This window comes from Psittacula echo (genome assembly GCF_963264785.1).
Source record: "Psittacula echo genome assembly, chromosome: 17".
Classification (NCBI taxonomy): Eukaryota; Metazoa; Chordata; class Aves; order Psittaciformes; family Psittacidae; genus Psittacula; species Psittacula echo.
The window spans coordinates 7,261,764-7,284,685 of record NC_137753.1 but is presented as its reverse complement, the minus strand read 5'-3'; the positions used below and the strand labels follow the sequence as shown (position 1 = coordinate 7,284,685).

Sequence of the window (22,922 nt, the reverse complement as noted above, 5' to 3'; positions counted from 1 at the left end):
TGGGGGTTTCTTGTTGGTTGGTTGGGGCTTTTTTGCCGGATTGGGACCAAAAAAGATGTGGTTTTATTTTTGCTTGAATAAAAGTCAAATTTAAGTTGAATTTTGCTGTGCTCAGTGTGGAGCTGAAACGGGAAAAACCTTTGCTTTCCTGTGAGGAAAACCTGTCTTCTCCCTAGTTCTCATTAGGATACCGGGTCTACTTGGACATGTCTGGAGAAGAGAAGCTGCGTGGAGACCCCATAGCAGCCTTCCAGTATCTGAAGGGGGGCTACAAGGATGCTGGGGATGGACTCTTCATGAGGGACTGTAGTGACAGGACAAGGGGTAACGGGTTCAAACTGAAACAGGGGAAGTTTAGATTGGATCTAAGGAAGAAATTCTTTACTGAGAGGGTGGTGAGGCACTGGAATGGGTTGCCCAGGGAGGTTGTGAATGCTCCATCCCTGGCGGTGTTCAAGGCCAGGTTGGATGAGGCCTTGGGTGCCATGGTTTAGTGTGGGGTGTCCCTGCCATGGCAGGGGGGTTGGAACTGGATGATCTTAAGGTCCTTTCCAACCCTAACCATTCTATAGTTCTATGTTTCTGTCAACGTGCTCCTGATACCAACATCTTTTCCTATTTCTTGCACTTGAAATACCCAGAGAATCTGTGGCAATCAGGGTGATGGTTACAGCATTGAGTCAGGTTTGAAGGGTTGGTGCACAGCATTGTTTTTGTTGTACTGGTCATCTCATAAGCACCAATGCATTAACTGCTTGGCTCTTGAATTTGATGATGAAAGTAAGGAATATGGCAGTGGGTTTTTCACAGCTCGTGAAACCCATGCCTGCGCATCAGAGGTGAGGCATATTCCATGATCAAGAGCTAAACTGAATCCGTGGAATAACTATGGAGAGACTGCTGTGCTCCTACAATAAAGAGAGCGCTGCTATTGAACCTGGATCCCCACAAACCTTTAGTGTGTGAGCGAGGGGATGTGTTCTCACACGTGAGGGGCAATGCCCTCCGTGCTCTCACACACGTACATGAGGGCAATGCCACTTCAGAAACCTTATCCTTGTGCTAGCCCCGCTCTGCGCTTGGTGGGGGGCAAGGTCCACGCTGGTGATGGTGACCGGATTGTTCTGTTCTGTACAGGCAGGGCTGAGCTACCAAGGGCCATGGAGCACAGCAGCAGAGTGGACAGGAAGATCCTGGCACTGAGAGCACGAGCCCAGACACTCGACTTGGAAAGGAAAGCGTTCCTCCACCTGGTGAGTGCCCATTCCTGCTGCTGGAGCTCTGCTCTGCGGCTGCACCACGGAGCCATGGGATGAACCAGGCTGGAAAACACCTTTAGGATCATCCAGTCCAATCGTTCCCAGCACTGCCAAGGCCACCCCTAACCCATGGCACTGAGGCCTCGTCTCCACGGTGTGTGAACACTTGCAGGGACGGTGACTGCAGCCCTGCCCTGGGCAGCCTGTTCCAATGCCTGAGCACCCTCTGGGGCAGGAATTGTTCCTCAGCTCCATCTAAACCTGCCCTGGTGCAGCTTGAGGCCGGTTCCTCTTGTCCCATCCCTTGTTCCTTGGGAGCAGAGCCCAGCCCCTCCTGGCTCCATCCTCCTCTCAGGCACTTGTAGGGAGCGATCAGGTCCCCCCTGAGCCTTCTGTTCTCCAGACTGAACCCCCCCCCAGGCCCTGGAATGCCCATTTTCCTATGCCCAGTGCATGGGATCAGCTGGATGCTTTGTTACCAGCCCTGGATCAAGTGGCTCAGCAGAGTGAGCAACACTTCCACCTTTTCATGGGGCCTGCTATTAAAGACAATAAGTTTGGTCTAAACCCCAATACTAGCTGTTTTAAACCAATTTGAAGTGTATGCTCCTGCTCTCTCAGCCTCTTTGGCTTTTTAATGTGACTATGTTGATTTGCTCAGTAGGAAAGAAGCATCCCTTTTCATTCTGTGTGGGCTTCCTTTAAGTGAATTACTATTGCATTGCCATCAGTTAAAGGCTTGACATAATACATTTAAGATTCTCTAAATGCAATAATCCTTATCACTAAGATCGTTCTTCCCCCACTATCAGGAAGATCCTTCTTCCCTTATTATCAGTAAGATAGTTCCTGCACTATTGGAGTTCCTTCCAATAGTGACAGCAATATCACTACTGATATTCCTTTGATAGTGAATGAACTGAAGCCTGTTTCCCATTCAAATGGGTCATTTGACACAAATCCTGCTCTTACATTCTTTATGTGAGTCCTTCAGCAGCCTGTATTTGGTTGCCAGCACCCGTAATTGCTTGCACCATCCCAGCAGGAAGCTCAGTCTTGCAGTTCTCTTGGATTAAAAGGAGTATTTTTACATGGAGTCTCTCTGAGAACAGCTCAGATCATACCAAAGACTTGTCTTCAATGGGATTTATTCACATTTGTGGGGTTAAAAATGGTTGCACCTCGTTCTGTTCCTTGCGTTTAAGAAAGCTGCTGGTCCTTCCATAGCATCCGAGCATATCCGTAATGTCCAACCTTGCGTCTACAGGGCAGTCTCTAAACCAAGGATCTGCAAAACTATAGCCTGTCGTTGAGGTCACATTCCTTGGCTTGCGTTTTGGTTTGTTTTATTCCAAGTAATGTTTTCTTGGCGTTAGGACATGGCTCCTTTCAGGCCCTGTGTGTACATACACCTGTGTGTGTCTATAAATGCTTATATAGAGAGAAAGAGAACCAGGTACACCCAGAAGATACCTGTAAGGTTTTGCTTTCTCTGTAGCCAGACTGAGACCACTTCCAGCCAACCACGTTGTTGAGCTAAAAGCAAATCACCTTTGCTCCTTAGACCCCCGTTTCAGTTTCTCTTCACTCTCTGAGGCAGCAAGATGAACGCTCACCAGAAACAAACCCAAGTGTTTTCCTTTGGAAGGTTGAACAGCTCAAAGAGGAGGTCTCTGAGTATCAGAAGAGCGAGAAGCAAGGACTGCCTGCGCCAGGCGAGGCTCAAGAAGTCGCTGTGCCCTCACTGCAGGTATTTTCAAGGGCTTTTTGATTGCTGTTCTAGAAAGCAAAGTGAGCCAACAGGGTTAGCTCCAAACAGGGAGCTGCTGGAGCAAGGCCAGAGGAGGCCGTGAAGATGATCAGGGGCTGGAGCAGCTCCTGTATGGAGACAGGCTGAGAAAGTTGGGGCTGTTCAGCCTGGAGAAGAGAAGCTGCGTGGAGACCTCAGCTTCCAGTATCTGAAGGGGGCTACAAGGATGCTGGGGAGGGACTCTTCATCAGGGACTGGAGCAACAGGACAAGGGGTAACGGGTTCGAACTGAAACAGGGGAAGTTCAGGTTGGAGATAAGGGAAGAGCTCTTCACTGTGAGGATGGTGAGGCACTGGAATGGGTTGCCCAAGAAAGCTGTGGCTGCCCCATCCCTGGCAGTGCTCAAGGCCAGGTTGGACACAGGGGCTTGGAGCAAGCTGCTCCAGTGGAAGGGGTCCCTACCTGTGGCAGGGGTTGGAGCTGGAGGAGCTTTAAGGTCCCTTCAACCCAAACCAGGCTGGGATTCTACGAAGATGAACAGTTGGTGGTGCAGGAACACTTGGTGTTCCCTTCCTGTCAAGGCACGAGTGCGTCCTGTGCAGGTGGGACACAGGGTTTCTGCTGGTGTGAGAATACACGGTTGTGAAGAGTCTGTTGGCATGAGCTGATACCCACCAGTGCCTTCGTATTATTAAGGGCCATGTGGGGATTTTGCTTCTATGGATTATCTAATGCAGGTAAATGCAGATGATGTAGCTCATGATTTCTGGCTGTCTGGTTTATTTATGAGAGGACCGGGCAGGTTTGGAATGTCGCTGTGCTGAGCTCGCTCTAAGTTTGTGCTCACTTCATTTTCCCTTGAGACACAGGGCACAAAGGATGAAGGGAGGAGTGAAGGAGACTGTGTTCCAGGCAAAGCTGGCTCCGATCAAGAAGATGGGTATCAGGACAGTGAAGCACTTCATAGAAGGTGAGCAGTGTAGGAATCCTTTAGCTGTTGTACTCTCACTGTGGCTCCTCTTGGCACTCTGTTGCTGGTGGTTCTGTCTCGCAGGGTGAACTTATCTATTGGATTCTTTAGGATGCTCTTTGCTACTTTATTCCTCTGCTCCCAGATGGGAAAGCTTGGAGGTCCTGCAGCCCTGGCGGGGTCTGGAGCCCTCGGTATCACGAATGCCGGCTGCTTTCTGACTCTTTCTCCTGTTTGTTGCCTTCCCAAAAGCACAGGCTTGACCCTTTGTGGCTCTCTGCAGACAAAGGCGCTGATTTCACAACTGCTTTGCTGCCGGGGAGGTTCCTGAGGCTTTGGTTGCTGTCCAGGGGAGTAGCAAAGCACTTGACTTTCAAACTTCAGTACCTAAACTGGGATTCCTAAGGGAAGTCAAAGCCTGTGCAGGAAGCAGCTGTGCCTCTTGCAGCAGGTTCAAGGAGGAAAGAGGAGCTGATCCCATCCCTCTGACCCTTTTTCCCTTCAGATGCCCAAGCCTGTTTGCCCACCTCAAGCAGCTGAATTTGCCATTGCCCCTCTGCTGGCAGCACCCTCCTGCCTGACCCCTTTTCTCCCCAAACCATCATTGCCTGCATGGAGCCCGTCACTGTTAGTTCCCATTCATCACCACTTAAATAAGAGCACGCACAGGTTGTGCTGGATGTGAGACCTGAAATTAGCAGGACAGGGATATTCCGTGGTGAAAAGCACTTTGGCCTTTCCTGGCCGGTGGTAGGAGGTCTGGATGCGTGTCAATGTGTTCACATTGCAGTCCCAGCCTTGGTGATGTGGGTCTTTGGTGCGTAGGTGCTGGGAGGTGATTGAGAACAGCAACTCACAGCTCCTTCACAAGCTGCAAAAACCGGAGCAGCAGCACAAGGATTTGGTTGAGTGCAGTGAAGATCTGGAATCGGCACCGGGAGAGACACAGATCCAAAGCAAGCAGGAGAAGGAACACTTTGAGAGTGAGGGAGAGGGACTTCAACAGCAAGTAAGTAAGGAATGGAAGGAGGAAGGTTTGGGTTTGTTTCATTCCAGCTGCTTTTCCCTCTGCATATTGATAGGTCGCATAAAATGTTTGACCCAAACGTGCTGTTTGACAAGAGACAGCAGCAAAATCTGGCTGGTTTGGAAAAGATGGGGAAAGAAGGCAAGAATTCCAGCAGTGAGTAAATGACGCGTGCTTGGAGGTGCACATCCCCTGTGTTACAGCAGCGTTGTCTTCTCCGGCTCCTGTCCTCCTCCTTGGTGCTCAGGCAAGCGGAGTTAATGCACTAACGTACCTCCTGCATCCCCAGGAGCACGACGAGACCATGCTCCTGTCCTGCACAGCCCTTCCGTGGGGCTGTGCACCCCTCCGTGGCTTGGCTGAGCTGCAGCAATGCTTCTTGTTTCAAATTCAGGTCACATCTTTTCTCTTGGAGCTGTTTCTTCTGAACCTCTTGTAGCTCAGAAGCTCTTATTTCCCCTGAGGTTGTCCTAGATGGCATCAATGCTCCTGATGGAGCTCAGCCTTGGTCTCCTGCTTTCCCGTGCTGGATGGTTGTTCCTTTTGCCTGCAATTATAGAATCATAGAACAGTCAGGGTTGGAAAGGACCTTAAGATCATCCAGTTCCAACCCCCCTGCCATGGGCAGGGACACCTCACACTAAACCATGGCACCCAAGGCTCTGTCCAACCTGGCCTTGAACACCACCAAGGATGGAGCATTCACAACCTCCCTGGGCAACCCATTCCAGTGCCTCAGCACCCTCACAGTAAAGAATTTCTTCCTTAGATCCAATCTAAACTTCCCCTGTTTCAGTTTGAACCCGTTACCCCTTGTCCTGTCACTACAGTCCCTAATGAAGAGTCCATCCCCAGCATCCCTATAGCCCCCCTTCAGGTACTGGAATTCCTGCGGAAAAGCAAGTCCCAGGAAACCCCATGTCCTCTGGAGGCTCAAAGAGAGGCAAGAGATCCTCCCGAAGCCCATGAGCTGTCCCTTAACCTGGCACCCATGTGGAGGTCCAAGCTTTGACCTGAACCCCTAAGCCTCCTCCGGACAGAGGGAAGCGGTCACTGTGGGGCACTGATGCTCCCGGATCGCAGGCAAGGTCACCAGTGAGGCTTGCTGGGGACAAAATCCTGCACTCGTGGCTTTGCCCTGAGCACAGCATCTCAGAGACGTGGCAGCCCATGTGCTGAGCACCACCTGTGGGTGTGGGGGGCCGGGATCTGCACTGCTGAAAGGAGCACACTTGAAGGGACGGTTTCATCACCCGCAATGTCCTGGTGCAGCATCTGCTGCTGAGTGGTGCCATGCTGGACACTTCTGTTTGAAGAGCTGTGGTAAGCTGGTCCCTCTGGAGAAGCTCTGCTCAATCTTGATCAAGATTTGATCTCACCACTCTCTTCCTAACCCGTGTCCCACTTGATTTTGGGCACCCTCACCCCAGGGCAATCTGGATCTATTCCCGGTGATGGGACAACTCCACTCAGATGCTCCTTTGACTTTAGGAGGTCGATGGAAAGTCTTTGTTATTTGCACTCATTTGTATGTGCCGGGGAACCTCTGGTTAATGGCAGATGGGAAGCTCCAGGTGGATTCTCTGGTTTACCAGGACCATGGCACTTTAGATGTCTCCTTACAGCACCTGCAGAGCCACCTCCATCCATGCTTTGAGCAAGGATTAAGTTATTACTGGAGCTTCTCAGCCTGATGCTGCCTTTGCCAGCGTGGTCTTTTAGCCTCAGTTTAGTGAGGAGGTAGCTGTGTGAGGAGCACCTGCAGGTATGGGCTGGTTTGTCACTGCTTGTCCCCAGGGAAAACACCATTTGCAGCATCACTACCAGGGCACATGGTCCCTTCCAGGCAGGGCAGCTGATGGAGTTGTAGCTGAAGAGAACAGAGGAAGCCAGGAGTTGGTCTTGCTGGATGGATGGGTGGGCTTCTCCCCAGAAAGGCTGGCTGAGGACATCCTTCCCTTCAGCTGAATCCCTGCTGCCAGGCCTAAAGCTCTTCCTTCCTTGGGCTCAGTTGTTGTCTCCACTCTGTTTGTGGCTAGGAGATGCTCTCTGCAGTGGTCATGGTCCTGGATTGCCAGGCAGCAGGACGAGTCCATAGTGCCCATAGAGGACCTTGGATGCTGGGGTGAGAAGGAAAGACACACACAGGTTGTCAGTCAGGGATGAGCAGTACTCGGATGTGTCTGTAGCTCTGCTATTGTGTTAAAACACGATGTAGGAGACAGTACAAGTGTGAAGGCGCATCCCATTTGAACGCTGATGCAGCCACCTATCTCCAAGATCAATTGCTCAAAGGAAGATGAGATGAATTCCTTGCCATTCTCTAAATCACAGTGAAACAGGGTGAAGGCACGGTCAAATACCTTCATGAAGGATGCCACCAGACATCGCGTTTCTAAGGGTGTAGCAGAGGAGCCAAGGGCAGGCTCTGCGATGGGAACGGCCAAAGCTCTGTCCACCATGACTTGTGCTTTAGTTGAAACCCGGCTTGGTTCAGCACACACTAAAGCATTGAAGCAGAATAACCCCAACCCTCACACAGGGTGCATTTCCAGCCTGGAGAAACCTCTTCTTTGCTCAGGGCCTTGTTAAACAGATCCCTGGGAACACCACATCGAGGGATGCAGCAGGGAGCCCTGAGTAGTCAAGGAGATGCTGGCAGGGGCTTGACAGCCACTGCAGCTGTAAAGGAGACAGAAGGAGGCAAGCAGGGAGTGGGATGGAAGAGGAGGTGGGTTAAGCCTTGGTGATGGTGCAGAGCTGCACCCTTCATCTCCAAGGGGCTTTTGGGTGCCCTGGGGGCAAGGAGGGCAGGACTGCATGAGGGCAGGTACTCCGGAGTGCAGAGGAAGCGGTGCTGCTGGGTGTTTGCCAGCTCCCCCCATGGGAGCAGCACTTGGAAGTGGTTTCTGTTTTGTTGGCACACCTACAAGAATGTGGGTGATGAGGCCACTGACTCAGAACCAGGACACGGGATACAATGGGAGCATTGTTCGGCTGTTGGCAGGAGACTTAAATACTTAAAAGTTAGTGGCTTGGAGGAATAATGAGCCAAATGATGGGAACGCATGGCTGGCTATCAACTGCATGGCCAAAGGGTGCCTGGGGAGGTGTATTTTGCCTTTGAGAGCCCTTCGAGAGCTCCCAAGCCTTGCTGAACCCCAATCTATCATCTAGTCATGCAAGAGGAGGGGGGTTATTGCCCTCTAGCTCTTCTGTAAGAGGTCTGGGTGTTTCACCCACTGATTTGCTTTTAGTACCTAGCTTGGGTAACAGCGTCTGTCTTAAGAGTGACAGCAGCTTTCCCCAGCGTTGGATGGTTCCCTCCTGTGAGTTTCAACAGAGCCATCTTGCGCCTGAAGCCTGTCAGTGAAAGCAAAGCTCCTGGGTTTTGGCATTGCTGCGCTGGGACCGCTGGAATCGGGCTGGGATTGGCAGGGACTTGGCGCTTCCTCAGCTTCAGCTTCCCTGGGAAGGAATGAAAGATGATCTCTGAATTAAGTGCAAAGAAAGGAGGGTGAGAAAGGCATAAGGCATCTTGCCCGCTTCAGCACACACTCGTCTGTGTGAGTGCAGTGATTGATGTTGCTTGTCTAGGTCCAGTGTGCTATGTACGGATGAAGCTGGATTCCATCTCCAGCTGGATTTTGTCTCCTTCCATCCACATCCTCCTCCAGTGAAATCCCAGCTCGGGACAGCTCCGTGGTTTACACACAAGAAAACCAGCACAAACTTTCTTCCCAGCATAAGGAGCGGAAAGGCAAGGCTGTGGAATGCTGCGCTGGCTGGCACCGCAGCTGCTGGTGCTGACACTTGGATCTTGTAAAAGGGTCTGCAGGAGGCCTGACGGGGAGGAGAAGCTGGACTGCTCCTCGCTCCTTCCAGCCCTTTAAAACAGGAGTAATAATCAATCCACAAGGGAATGCCTGAGGGGGGGGTCAGATCCAAGGGTGAGCACTTTCCCAGACAGACTCTCACCTGCCAGGACAAGCACAGAGGTCAGGGCCTGGCCAGCTCAAGTGCAGAGTCCTCGGAGCCTTGCTGGAGGGAGCTACAGCATCCTTTGGGTGATAGAGGGACCTACAGCATCCTTTGGGTGATAGAGGACCTACAGCATCCTTTGAGTGATAGAGGGACCTACAGCATCCTTTGGGTGATAGAGGGACCTACAGCATCCTTTGGGCGATAGGAGGACCTACAGCATCCTTTGGGTGATAGAGGACCTACAGCATCCTTTGGGTGATAGAGGGACCTACAGCATCCTTTGGGCGATAGGAGGACCTACAGCATCCTTTGGGTGATAGAGGGACCTACAGCATCCTTTGGGTGATAGAGGGACCTACAGCATCCTTTGGGCGATAGGAGGACCTACAGCATCCTTTGGGTGATAGAGGACCTACAGCATCCTTTGGGTGATAGAGGGACCTACAGCATCCTTTGGGCGATAGGAGGACCTACAGCATCCTTTGGGTGATAGAGGGACCTACAGCATCCTTTGGGTGATAGAGGGACCTACAGCATCCTTTGGGTGATAGAGGGACCTACAGCATCCTTTGGGTGATAGAGGGACCTACAGCATCCTTTGGGTGATAGAGGACCTACAGCATCCTTTGGGTGATAGAGGACCTACAGCATCCTTTGGGTGATAGAGGGACCTACAGCATCCTTTGGGTGATAGAGGGACCTACAGCATCCTTTGGGTGATAGAGGACCTACAGCATCCTTTGGGCGATAGGAGGACCTACAGCATCCTTTGGGTGATAGAGGGACCTACAGCATCCTTTGGGTGATAGAGGGACCTACAGCATCCTTTGGGTGATAGAGGACCTACAGCATCCTTTGAGTGATAGAGGGACCTACAGCATCCTTTGGGTGATAGAGGACCTACAGCATCCTTTGGGTGATAGAGGGACCTACAGCATCCTTTGGGTGATAGAGGGACCTACAGCATCCTTTGGGTGATAGAGGGACCTACAGCATCCTTTGGGTGATAGAGGGACCTACAGCATCCTTTGGGTGATAGAGGGACCTACAGCATCCTTTGAGTGATAGAGGGACCTACAGCATCCTTTGGGTGATAGAGGGACCTACAGCATCCTTTGGGTGATAGAGGACCTACAGCATCCTTTGGGTGATAGAGGACCTACAGCATCCTTTGGGTGATAGAGGGACCTACAGCATCCTTTGGGTGATAGAGGGAGCAGGCACTGCAAGAGCATGGGGAAGGAGGGTGGCCCATAATATAGATGAGGGTCTTGTGTGTTGGGAGAGCAGCCCACAAGCTACAGAGGCCTTGAATTTTCACTGTGTGTCTGGGTTGTTCCTCTCCTCCTATATAGCAGGGTGCTTTCATTTTCTGACTTGGCCTTGCTGGCTCCCTCACCTTTTGAAGCAGCAGGGTGAAAGATGTGAGCTGGAGCTGGTGCCTGTCCACATCTCCCACCCTTTGCTTCCAAACATGGGGCTTATTCTGCAATACAGCACAAGCGGCAATCTAGCAGTAGTTGTGCATTTAGTGCTGGTTTGGTTTTAACTTGTGTTTTCTCTACGTTAAGATTATAAGTTTAGAAGCAGAATTACTTCAAGTGCAGAAGAATAGAGCTGAGATGAATGGGGACGAGCAGGCGTTGTCTGGAGCACAAGAGATGCAAGAGGTAAGAGGTTTTCCTTGGGAAATACTCAGTTTTGTGTAGAAATGCATTAAATGAGCATCTCCCGTGAATGTTTTTTGTCTCCATTTTCTAGGGGCTTGTTGCCCATCAGCTCATGCAGGACAAAGGGGTGTTTTGGAGGAAAGCAGCTTAACGTGCTGACGTGATCTCTGATAACTCATCTCTCTTAGGAGATCGTCTTGCCGTCAGCCCTGCAGGCTGAGGAGCTTGTTGGCTTCCCTGGGGAGGGTGAAGGGTTTAAATGGGTGAAGGTGCTTGGTTCTTGCAGCCTGGGCACACACAGGTACGTTTATGAGGCTGTTTCCCAGTTGGTTTGGGGCTGACTTTGCTGCTGATTCATTACTTGCCACCCGGCCAATTGGATCTGCCAGGCAGAGCTTATTGCGTATGCGAGAGGAGCTTCCCAAGGTATCCTGGGTCAGGTATCCAGGCCTTCAGGGATGTCCAAGGAATAAAGTACAGGAATCCTGCTGGCAACTTTTGAGAGCCATTTTTTCTACCCTTGCTTTGCAGAAGACACTGATTTGTTTGTCTTCTGCTAGAATAAAGAAATCGCACCTCCTCTTTCTTGTTCCAGATGTTGAAAAGCTGTCAGGAAACAATAGAAAAGCTGGGAAGTCAGCTGGGAGAGCGGAGAGAACGGAGGAAGCAGCTTGCATCTGAACTGGAGCTCTTACGAGAAGATCTGAAGGCTGAGAAGAAGGTGCTGGGCAGCCAGGTAGGTCCAGCTCCGGCACTGGGACTCCTGCAGGAGGCTGTCACCTTTGGGTGACTCCATGAAGCATCCCCAATTGCCCCCAAGTGCCTTGGTTGACTTTGATGGATGGATTTCCCTTGTCCAGCCAGTTTCAAAGCTTCTTTCCCTGCCCGTGGCAGGGGGCTGGAACTGGATGATCTTAATGTCCTCTCCAACCCAAACCATTCTATGATTCCTTGGCAGATAGCTTTAAATCCATCTGCTTTAATGAAAGAGTCTGTAACTCATTTTTCCTTTCAGTGAATCTAATAACAAAACACGAATTCAGATGTAGCCAAACCTTCTCTAAAGGGCAGAGGGGAAGGTTTCAGGCTTAGGTATTTATTGCAGAGTTACTTGTGATCATAAGGCTCAGGATCAGGAGCCTTCATCTCCCTGTGTCACAACACAGCAGGGCGCTTGGAGACTGAAGCCAAGACTTGCCTGCAGAGCAGCAGCATGGTTACCATTGATGAGCTCCATCCACTGGCTAATTCTGAATCTGTTTAACAGGGGTCACCTTTAATATTAATAGTATTCTTTCTTAACAGCATGGTAAGAAGCGAGGACCCCAAAGCATCACTGAAGTCTGCATGAACAGCTCGAGATCCTGGTGCTCCTTTTTGTTATATGCCCCAAAGACGCACTTTGCTTGAAGCAGCTGAACTGCTGCATGGATTTCTGCTGGGTTTCTCCCTGCTGGGGTTGTTGCTGGTGCTCTTGAGCTCCAGTTGGGCCATAGAGGGCAGAGCGTGTGGTGCCAAGAGCATTGCACAGGGGCCGGTGCAGGCAAAGGCAGGGTCAGGGCTTAAAATCAGGGTTAAAATATAGGAGAGCTGCAGATGTGTGGCCTGGGACAGGCAGACAAGGGGGACCTGAGGGGACTGGCAAAAGGAGGGGAGTTACATCTATTACAAACCCCACTTTTTAGCACTCTGAGAGGCCTTAAATCAGCTGTGAGCCCTATCACTTCCTTGTATGCAAGTAAAACCCAATGAAGTCATGGGCTGTCGTTGCTACTGTGTGACTGGAGGAACAGTGGCATCTAGAGGACAGGACTCTTGTAGTGCTGGTAGGGAACAAATTCACACTGTAAAAGCTCAGGATGTGGGCAAAGCCTTGCTGAAGGCTGGTTGGGGAAGGGGCTGGATCAGTCTGTGAATACGCACATGAAAAGGAATTGCTGATTTGGGGAGGGATGGGGAAAATGGAAGAGCCCCTCTTCAGCATTTGTATCCAAACAGTTCAATCTACTCGTGGTCCAGGGACCTTTTAATCCAAATCATACATCCCCATAAATCTGGTTCTAATTCAGGCATCAGTTGGTCGTGGTTTCACCTAAGGACAGGACTATTGTTTCCCAGGGATCACAAGATGAAACCCAGTGGCCTGTGTTAGACGGTAACAGTCTTTAATAGAGAGGACTGTGCATGTGTTTGGTGGGGTCCCTGACTTCACAAACGCGTTCATTTCCTTTTGATAGAACAGCTGTATGGGGATGAATCATTTACCAGCAGAGCTGGAAATCAGCTTGGTGTGAAGTCACGGGTGATGCACTCCTGCAGGTCAAGCTGTGAGGCTGTTCAATGTTGTGTTTGTCAGGATGCTTGACACGGAATGGGCGAGTAAATGGGATAATGTATTTGTTCGTGTACAGGTTAATGATGTGCTACGAACTGATGCTATGCACAGAGCTCTTTGTATTTGCTTGGAACCCTCTTGTTTTTAACAGGTTTTTTGACATTTGAAGGGAGAAAGCCTTTTCTGTGCTTGCCGTGTATTGCATCCGCTAACTCCTGTTGTTTCCTCACCAGGGGTTGGTTGCCAGGCTCACAATCAGTTTACAAGCCATTGTAATAACTTCCCAGTCTCCAAAGCAGGGCTCTCATTAATGTATCCCATGAGAAGGTACCGAAAGAGAATGCTTTGCTAGATATAGAGGTGAGAAATGGAAAGAACACCAGGTTGTGCTGGTGCCTGATGTAGACAGAAGCTGCTGATGGACATTGCTCAAACACAAGTAAACTCATGGTCTGGAACTGAAATAGTAGTGCTAGCATACACTCAGGAAGAGCCATTGATTGAAAAGCTTTAGGAATCAAAGGCATTGCAGGTGAAGAACTACACTAACTTAGCTACAGACTCACAAGCCATGTATTGGAGATCACCTTATGCTGCTCAAAAGCTTTCCATGGGACCAAGGAAAGTCCAAGTCATGGTGTTCTCTGACCTTACAGGTCTCTGACCTCCTACAAGAAAGAGAGCAGATTGAAAACCTCGAGCAGACACATGAAGATCTATGTACAGATGAAAAGAGACCTGAAGACCAGATCGAAAACTCGAGGGATGAACAAGAACTGCTCTGGTAAACCCTAACCAGGCCTCTGGTACCTCCTGCTCTTCATCTTTGCTGATGAATTGTTTAGTCTTTTAAAACCCCCCATTCTGCTGCTTCTGGCTAAACTGGGCACAGCAGCTTCATGTATTCTTCACTGGGTAATGGTCTCTCTGTAGAGACTTTGGGGAATGAGCATTTCCCTTAGTACCATCACAGAATAGTTAGGGTTGGAAAGGACTTTCAGATCATTAAGTTCCAACCGCCTGCCATGGGCAGGGACAGCTCACCCATCCAAGGCAGGAGTAAACCTTGTTTTCTGCAGCTCTTCCACATTCTGCATGGTATAAATGAGCTGTCCTTAGGGGGGAGGCCCCTTCTCTTGGAGTGAGGGAGTATTTGAACTACCACGGTCCCAAAAAGCTCCCATCATGGACTTGGGCTGCTTGGGGCTAACTGCTGCCAGCAGCTGACCATACACATCCTGCTGTTGCCCATGGAGGATGGGTGTCAGCAGGCATTGGGGCTGTAAATAAAGCTCTTAAAGGTCTCCTGACTCTCCTTGTTCAGTAGATCAATACAGAGGTGGAGTTGAAGCATCCATGCTCAGGCTCTCATTAGTAAGTAGAAGCCTGGATCAAATCCATATAGTTACTGCCAGCTCCATTACCCGGATAGGGAGATAAGGTAAAAACCAGGATAAGACAGGCAGATTAGCTTACAAGGACATATAGCCTGGATTGAGATCCATTAGACAGCTTCCATGCAGCACGGTGCTGTGTGAGTGCTTCCCTGCCCCTGTGAGCACAGATCAGCTCACGTGGCCCATGCGAGCAGCTCCTTAGCCAGCAGTTAAGCTGCTCATAGCTGACCCTTGGACACAGGGGGGGTTGTGTGTCAGTATCCAGGGGAGATTGACCCTTGCCCAGAGCTGTTGGACCCAGGATTAAATCCCCTTTGGAGCCTCCCGAAACACTTGAACGTTGCCTTGAGTGTTTCACTGGGCTCTCTCGTTCCAAGTTTTCCTCTTCGGGGGGTGGTTTCCCTTGGATGTGCACAGTTCTCTCTCCTCTTTACTATTTCTCCTCCAAGTCCCCAGTTACCAGACAGCACCAAGAAGAGGGAGGAGCTAGAAAAGCAGCTGAAAGAGAGCAGTGGAGACAAGCGGTTGGTACTGGAAGAACTTGCCCAGCTAAACCAAGGTGTTCTGGCTACCCAGGAGCAGGGAGACAGCGTGCTTGGAGGGACTTTGAGGATGAATCAAGGCTTGGCACAAGGAGGCAACAGGTTTCCCGTGTCGCAGAGCTCTGCAGGCAGTTCAGATGGGAGCATTAAACAGGTATGAGCAGCTTTGCTATCTGCACTGTGCTTTAGTTTCACTAAATTCAGTGGCAAAACCTCATTAGAGTGGCCTGGAAGCCAGTCCTGTGGTGGCAGCACATGGGGGGAGATGAGGCTGGCTGATTTCCTCGGGGAAAATGGTTTGGAAACTACAAATGTTGTCATTTCCTTCTGTTGTGTTTTTGGGTGTAGTGGGAACTTGGATAAACTAAATGTAGACATGGAAGAAGGACGTTATCCTTAAAGGATGTTTTAAACCTTTTGGAGCTCTTTCTCAGCCCCTTTTTGGAGTGGGAGGAATCCAGCTGGCTTGCTGTTCTCACTGCAGTCTTGCTCTTGCTGTGGGCAGAAGCTGTTCCTATTCCCTGCTCCTCCTTGGGGTTTTCTGCTCTTACACTCCAGTGCTTGAACTCATCCCGCTGCTCTTGGAGCTTAGTGAGGCTCTGGCACTAGAGTTAAGAGTAACCTGGGTGCCTTACAGGTTTGACAGGGTAGCTTTAACAGTTGTTCCCTCATCCAGGTTATTACATCTCCCTTGATGTTGAGAGTTGTATTGACTTCTCTGGATGGAGAGGGCAGGGAGCAGGACGTGGCACGTGGCAGAAGAGATGCTTGCCTGGCTTTACTCACCTTACTGAAATGCTCTGACACCCGACTGCCGTACTTCTACCTTCCTTCATACCCAGTTCTTATCTCTCCTTGAGGTTAAATCTCCGTGCAACTTCTGTCGTTCTGCTGCTCCTGCAGGCTCTGACCCATGAGAGCTTCCAGCAGCAGGAGGAGAAGCTGCAGCAGCTCCGGCAGGACCTGCGCCGGGTTCAGAACTTGTGCAGCTCAGCCGAGAGGGAGCTGAGGTACGAGAGGGAGAAGAACGTCGACTTCCGAAAGCAAAACCTCTTGCTCCAACAGGAATGCACCAAGGTAGGGACAGAGCAGGGAGAGCTGCTGGGGGGGAGCATCACAGCATCCTACAGGCTATGGGAGGGATGAGGTGCTGCTTGCAACACACTGGACCTCATTTATATCTGTACAGTACCTGCATTTTCAAGTGTGTTCTGCTCCAGCTCCATGCCAAATTCCCTCCAAGTAAAGCCTTGTACTTGCTCCCTGTGTTTCTCTTTTATTCTCATTCACTCTCTGCTAATCCTGTTGCCCCCTTTCCTAATCAAGGCATTTCAGATGATCTATACTGAAGAGCAAACTTGGTTTCTTCTTTTGAAACTCAGGTCAAAGCCGAGCTGAAGCAAGCCCGGGCAAAACTCTTGGATGCAACAGAAACATGCTCTGCTCTCACTGCCCAGTGGGAAAAAAGCCAGCAGAAGGTCAAAGAACTCGAACAAGAGCTCTCGAAGTGCTCCCAGGCTGATAAACTGCAGAGCAGGCTGCAAGAGAAGCTTGCACAGGAGAAATCCAAAGTGCACGAGGCACAAAAGAAGGTACCTCCTCAGCTGGGTTAACAGGAGGTTTGTGCTTAACACGACACAGAAGCAGTAGCAGCTCCTGAACTGGTTCCCTGAAGTCCATTTTGCTGGTGCATTTTGAGATCACTTAGTTAAATGTGTTAGGAAATATGACTGTTATTAGTGGGACCGTTCTGAAGGCAATAGAATCCCAATCCGAGGGCTCAGCTCCCGTCTCTAAAGCTCACTATCTCTGGAAACAGTGATCGCAGGGCTGGCAGGCACAGGGATTCCAGGGCATGCTCCTGGTGAGGAGATTTGCTGCTGTTTGCTATCTGGAAATCATAGAATCATAGAACAGTCAGGGTTGGAAAGGACCTTAAGCTCATCCAGTTACACTAAACCATGGCACCCAAGGCTCTGTCCAACCTGGCCTTGAACACCGCCAGGAATGGAGCATTCACAACCTCCCTGGGCAACCCATTCCAGTGCCTCAGCACCCTCTCAGTAAAGAATTTCTTCCTTAGATCCAATCTAAACTTCCCCTGTTTCAGTTTGAACCCGTTACCCCTTGTCCTGTCACTGCAGTCCCTGATGAAGAGTCCCTCTCCAGCATCCTTGTAGCCCCCTTCAGACACTGGAAGGCTGCTCTGAGGTCTCCACGCAGCTTCTCTTCTCCAGGCTGAACAGCCCCAACTTTCTCAGCCTGTCTCCATACAGGAGGTGCTCCAGTCCCCTGCTCATCCTCGTGGCCTCCTCTGGACTTGTTCCAACAGTTCCATGTCCTTTTTATGTTGAGGACACCAGAACTGCACACAATGCTCCAAGTGAAATGGCAAAGCTTGTGATTTCCATGGCATCGATTCTGCCATGTTCCTGCACTAACCACTGGATACTGGTTTTGAAGTGTGCAGGACCAAATTGGGTGCAAAAGGGGTTGTTGCTAATTCATGACACAGTGTCTGAGCCAAAACCTGGCAGCTGTTCAAAAGGCTTTGTTTTCAATGGGCTTTGATTTAAATGACACGGAAGCACAGAGTGATTTGGGTTAAAGGGACCTTAAAGCTCATCCAATCCCAACCCCCTGTCACAGGCAGGGACACCTTCCACTAAACCAGCTTGCTTCGAGTCCTCTGTGTGCTTCCTTTTGAATAGAAGCAAGCCAAATCTGTCATTCCCATGACTCTCGTGCTGTGGGAGCAGAGGGATCTAAATCCCTTGGATTCAGATACTGGCCAATAAATTCAATCGGTTTAACCCATGTCCAATTTTAATCCAAGATCTCAAAACTCCAGCAAAAGCTGAAGGATTCACAGCACCAGCTCCTGCTGGCAGAGGCCCACGTTTCAGACACGAAACTCCTGGAGGAGGAATTGAAGGAGGCCCGACAAAATGAAGCTCGTGTGCAGCAAGAGCTTCATGAGGAGCAGCTGAAAAGGTACCTGGAGCTGGGTGAGCCCTGTGCTGGGCGTGCAGGGGAGGTGTGTGCCACCAAGCGCTGCTGTGCCAGCCTGCACCTACCTCCTGCAGCCCCATGGCTGGTCCTAGGTGGGTTCAAGGAGTCACTGCATCCCTTGTTTTCCCCCCAGTCTCTCCTTTTGACCTGTCAGAGCTCCACAGGAGGTTTAAAAGACTTCTGGAGCCTTCAGCTGCCTCAGAGGGTGCGTGGCCCTTCCTGCCGGCCCAGGGATTTGGTTTATCCTCTGGATGCCAGCAGTCTCCTTTCTTGTGCCGCTGGGACTGATGATCCCACATACATACAGTGGTGGAATGGTTCGAGTTGGAAGTGACCTTAAAGCTCATCCAGTTCCAACCCCAACACCTTCCACTAGAGCAGGTCATGCACCCATGCACCCCTGGGACACGGAGGCAACCAGGATGGGCTGCTTTCTTCCTTCCCTTGGTGTTGCCCCGGGCAGTGTGATGGTGCATTAAGGTTGGCACATCAGGGGCTGGCCTCACATCAATGTCTCAGTGTCCCACCAACATCCTTTCAGGAAGCTCCCGGAGCAGCAGGTGGAGATGCTGCAGCAGCAGCTCCGGCATTCCCGGGAGACGGAGGCATCGCTGGCCAAGATGCACGTGGAGCTGCAGGCCAAGACTCTGCACGTCCTGGACAGTGAGAGCGAGGTGAGCTGCGGCGTGGATGGGTCCTCATCAGCCAAGGGCATGCTGTGGTGACTCCAGAGCAGACCACCGAGCGCCAGGGGGGAAACGGGAGCATCCCAGTGTGGAAACTGATGCAATAGGTTTGGTCTAATCCAACCAAACACACAATGTGTTCCAGCACCTCCAGTGCCAGAAGGAGAACCAGAAGCTTTCGGAGCAGCTCGCCCTGCTGAAGGAGGAAAACAAAGCCCTTTATGAGGAAGGAGTCCGGATCCTGAGCCAGAAGGATCTGTGTGTCAGGTAATGACTGCAGCAGCAGGCACAAAGCACCTACCTGGGACCGGCTCTTTGCGTGCCTGGCAGTGGCACTGCATGGAGGGTTCTGCAGCCTCTCTTGTCTCTCCTGGTCAAGGCATTTAGCACTAACCCAGCAGCCCTGCGTCTGCTGTGGTGTCTGCAGCTGAAGGCAGTGCAGAACACGACCTGGGGCCTCATTAGGGCTATGGGTGCTGCTGCTCAGGGCTGGCACTGGCACAGATGCTCCCTGGAGCTGCTGCTTTCTCCCCTGAGCACTTGTGATCCAACCCAAAGGACACCGGCCCTTTTGCCATGAGTTTTGAGCCAACGTGGGCAAATATCCCTTATATGGTGGAGAGTTCTCTTTGTTTGGACATTATCTGCTCTTCTCTCCCGAGTGGATAACATTAAACAATAACACTGCCTAAATGGGACAAGTCATGGGAAGAGCAGTGATCACAGATCTCAGTAAAGACAAATATTTAACCCCAGGGTCTGGCTTTGAGAAGCTCCCCCTGAAGCAGCTTTCTCCTGTTTGGGATTCTTCTTTTTTGGCCTTTCCCCCCATACATCAGGAATTCCCCTTAACCACCCACATCCGCACCCGAATGAACAACTTGCCCTTTCCCCGCTACCTCCAATACTTTATCACCCTGTTTGGTATGATGAGCTGAGAGGGGCAGGCACAAGGATTTCTTATGGGATAACAGGGTGTCAGTTTGGGAATGCTTTGGGTCCTTTTCACCCAGTTTCCTTTTGGTTGGCACTTAATGTAACCATTGCAACAAAGGGAAAACCAGCCCCAAACTGATCAGTGGAAGACACAGTCCAGCAGTCAGTGTGCTCTTCCTGCCTTTAGCTGCTCTGCCAAATGGAGCTGGGAGATGGCTGAGGCTCCCAGTGCAGGCTTGGAAGAGCCTGAATCAATGCAGGACATCTCCTGCCTTGATCTTGGCCAGAGAGCACAAAAGCCTTTGATAGCCTGAAGTTGGTGTCTCTGCCTCTTCAGGAAATACAATGAAATGCAGCTCCGCCACAAAGCCAAGATCCACAGGGCCAAGGAGACCTTTATCCACGAGGTGAAACAAAGGGACAGCAGGATCAAGCAGCTTGAAAATGAGCTCAGCGAGGCAAAGCTCCAAGTGGAAAAGGTGAGAGAACACATCGAGGGCTTCTCCCCCAACGGAAGGGCAGCTGAAGAAGGAAGGAGATGAGGTTTAGGAGCAGTGGGTTTGCAGGCAATGGGGCTGCTCTGTTAACCAAGCGGGTGGTTGGTGCCACAGCCCGCAGCGCCAAGGGGCAGCAGCCCATCCTGGCTGGAACGAAAAGCCCCAAGGAAATTCCTGGCCCAAGTTTGCCCTCATGGGAACCCCGTGTCCTCAAATCCCATTCAGAAACTGCCCAAGGCACATCTTACTTTGGGAGAGGACCCAATAGCCTCTTTTTGGCATATATTACATCAAATAGTGTTTCACTTGGAGTCATAGAATGAACCAGGTTGGAAAAGAGCTTTCAGCTCATCCAGTCCAACCGTTCCCAGCACTGCTGATGCCACCCCTAACCCATGGCACTGAGGCCTCGTCTTCATGGTGTGTGAACCCTTGCAGGGCCGGTGCCTGCAGCCCTGCCCTGGGCAGCCTGTTCCAATGCCTGAGCACCCTCTGGGGCAGGAATTGTTCCTCAGCTCCATCTAAACCTGCCCTGGTGCAGCTTGAGGCCGGTTCCTCTTGTCCCATCCCTTGTTCCTTGGGAGCAGAGCCCAGCCCCTCCTGGCTCCATCCTCCTCTCAGGCACTTGTAGGGAGCCATCAGGTCCCCCCTGAGCCTTCTCTTCTCCAGACTGAACCCCCCAGGTCCCTCAGCCCTTCCCCATCACACTGTGCTCCAGGCCCTGCACCAGCTCCGGTGCCCTTCTCTGGCCCCGCTCCAGCCCCTCAATGTCTCTCTTGTAGTGAAGGGCCCAGAGCTGAACACAGGATTCGAGATGTGAACTTGTAGGAGTTAACACATGTGATGGTGACCCCTTCAGTAAAGCACTCCAAGGTCTACAGAGGAGAGGGGGAGAGCAAAGCATAACCACTGGTGGTTGTTTCCTTCTGCTGCTCTGCCCAGGGGAAGATGCTGGTTGCTCAGATCACTGCTGAGAATGAGAAATTCCTCCAGGAAAGACGACGGCTCCTCCAGAAGATAACTGACCAAGAGGAGACCCTGTGGAGCAACCGCTCCATGATTGCCACCCTGCAGAGCAGGTAGGCGCTTAACGATGCCCACACCTCCAGGAGCCTGCCTTTTCCCAGCGCTCCTCTGGTTGTGTGCCTCCTTCTCTTAAGAAACCCAAGGGAAAGCCTGAACCGTGCCCCAGTCACTGGTGCACAGCTTTTAATTGCTGTGGGATGTAATTAGCTCCTCTCCCCATCAAAGCCCCTGGCGTACAAGTGAAGGCTGCGCAGGCCAAAGGGCCTGTGGTTGAGAAAGCAAATGCCCCTTTGTAAAGGCTGTGTGGTGGGAAGGAAAATAACCTGTGCCTTGTATGTGATGTGCTCAGAGTGAAGATCCTGGACGAGGAGCTCATGCGGCTGCATGAGAGCAAGCTCCAGCTCTCTGGCCACGTGCCCACCTCGCAGCGCACACCAGGGAGCATCCACGCTTCCAGCACGGAGGTGAGGCTCCGAGAGGGCTCGGACTCAGCAGGCACGTTGTGGGAGCTGATGTCTCCTGCGAGTTGGGGTTTGTAGCTGCAGCAGAAGGGCTGAGGCAGTCCTTTGGCTGGAATGGAAAGGGGCACCAAACACATTGGACAGCCGCGGCTTTGCTGGTGAGGAGCTGCAAGCTCAAAACGCTTGTTGTACCACTCCATCAGCTTAGATTCAGAGCCAAAGGCCAAATCCTAATCATAGGATCTCTGTGGGGCTGGAGCTCATGGGGAGGGCTGCCAGTGGAGCTGGGGGCACGCTGAAGACTGTATATTGGAATTCAGGGTCTGACATGTACATCCTCCTGCCTCTGTTCTTCCTTCCAGGACTCAAAGAGCATCACCTCCTCTGAACGCCGTCTACAGAGCAAGGTGTTGCCACCTCCCCATCCCAGGTACTGTGGAGTAGAAGGAGGAGGCAGGGAATGCCTCTGTGTGTGGTGAAGGAGTTTTGGCTGCTCCATCCTGGGCTTTCACCTCCAAGGGGGGTTGGGTTTCTTCTTTATTGGTCAAAATATAGGGAAAAATGGTTTTTAAAAGGCTCTGAAACTAAAGGGATGGAGAAGTAAAATCTTCAGCTATGTCAGGGAATGCTGTGGGGTTTAGAGATCAGCTTTTGGTGCCTGGTTCTGGAGGAGTGTCTTTATACAGGAGGTTATGAGGCTTAGAGAACCACTGCTGCCCGAAGCTGTATGACCCATTCCCAGCCTTTGGGCAGGAAGAAGCTTGAGCTATTTCTCCACTGATGTAGCCAGAAGCACCATGATCCGTGCCAAAACGGGCAAGGGGAAGGCAGAGGGGATCTGATCTGCAGCTCTGATCTCTGCTCCCTGGAGACCCAGCACAGTGGGTTTGGCTGCAGCCTGTGGGTGCTATTGAGAGGGACAGCATCTGAGCAGGTTCTGGGGTAGATGAGGACCATCCTTGGCTGGAGGAAGGGTATTGAAGCCTTAATGCAAGCGATGACTTCAAGGGAGGACGTTTGCCTTCAGCTTCCCACCGCGAGAACCACCGGACTCGCTGAGCATCCCAAAGGCCACACAACACACAAAGCCTGCAGGAGAAGCCGAAAGCCAAGACTCAGCCTTTTGCTTATCCCCCTGTCACCCTTCTGAGCTCGGGTACTTAAATGTAGCTTCGCCTGGAGACACCACAGCCTCCCAGCGGCAGGAGGAGAGCCAGGGGAGCAGCTCTGGGGACTTGTGAACAAGGGAAGATGCACCGGTGAGCTCCTCAAAGGAGGGACAAGTGCCTCAGCCTGGGCACTCATTGGAGAGCAAATACTGCAGCTCCAGCGCAGGGTCTGCACCACTTGCAGATGAAAGGGCTGCAGA

The 22,922-nt window shown here is 51.3% G+C and overlaps 1 protein-coding gene across 1 annotated transcript; it reads left to right on the top strand.

Annotated features, from left to right (window-relative positions):
* Positions 1 to 1,034: 1,034 nt before the first annotated feature.
* Positions 1,035 to 22,825, top strand: CCDC30 (coiled-coil domain containing 30; the record flags this gene model as incomplete). The annotated part of the gene is made up of 19 exons (XM_080631006.1): positions 1,035 to 1,253; positions 2,908 to 3,009; positions 3,880 to 3,980; positions 4,806 to 4,989; positions 10,563 to 10,661; positions 11,257 to 11,397; positions 13,653 to 13,780; positions 13,889 to 13,911; positions 14,635 to 15,089; positions 15,839 to 16,012; positions 16,318 to 16,527; positions 17,772 to 17,929; positions 18,489 to 18,621; positions 18,779 to 18,900; positions 19,907 to 20,048; positions 21,009 to 21,145; positions 21,442 to 21,556; positions 21,916 to 21,983; positions 22,581 to 22,825. 19 exons carry the CDS (start codon positions 1,035 to 1,037, stop codon positions 22,792 to 22,794), a joined length of 2,925 nt encoding a protein of 974 aa, XP_080487132.1. The 3' UTR covers positions 22,795 to 22,825.
* Positions 22,826 to 22,922: the final 97 nt, after the last annotated feature.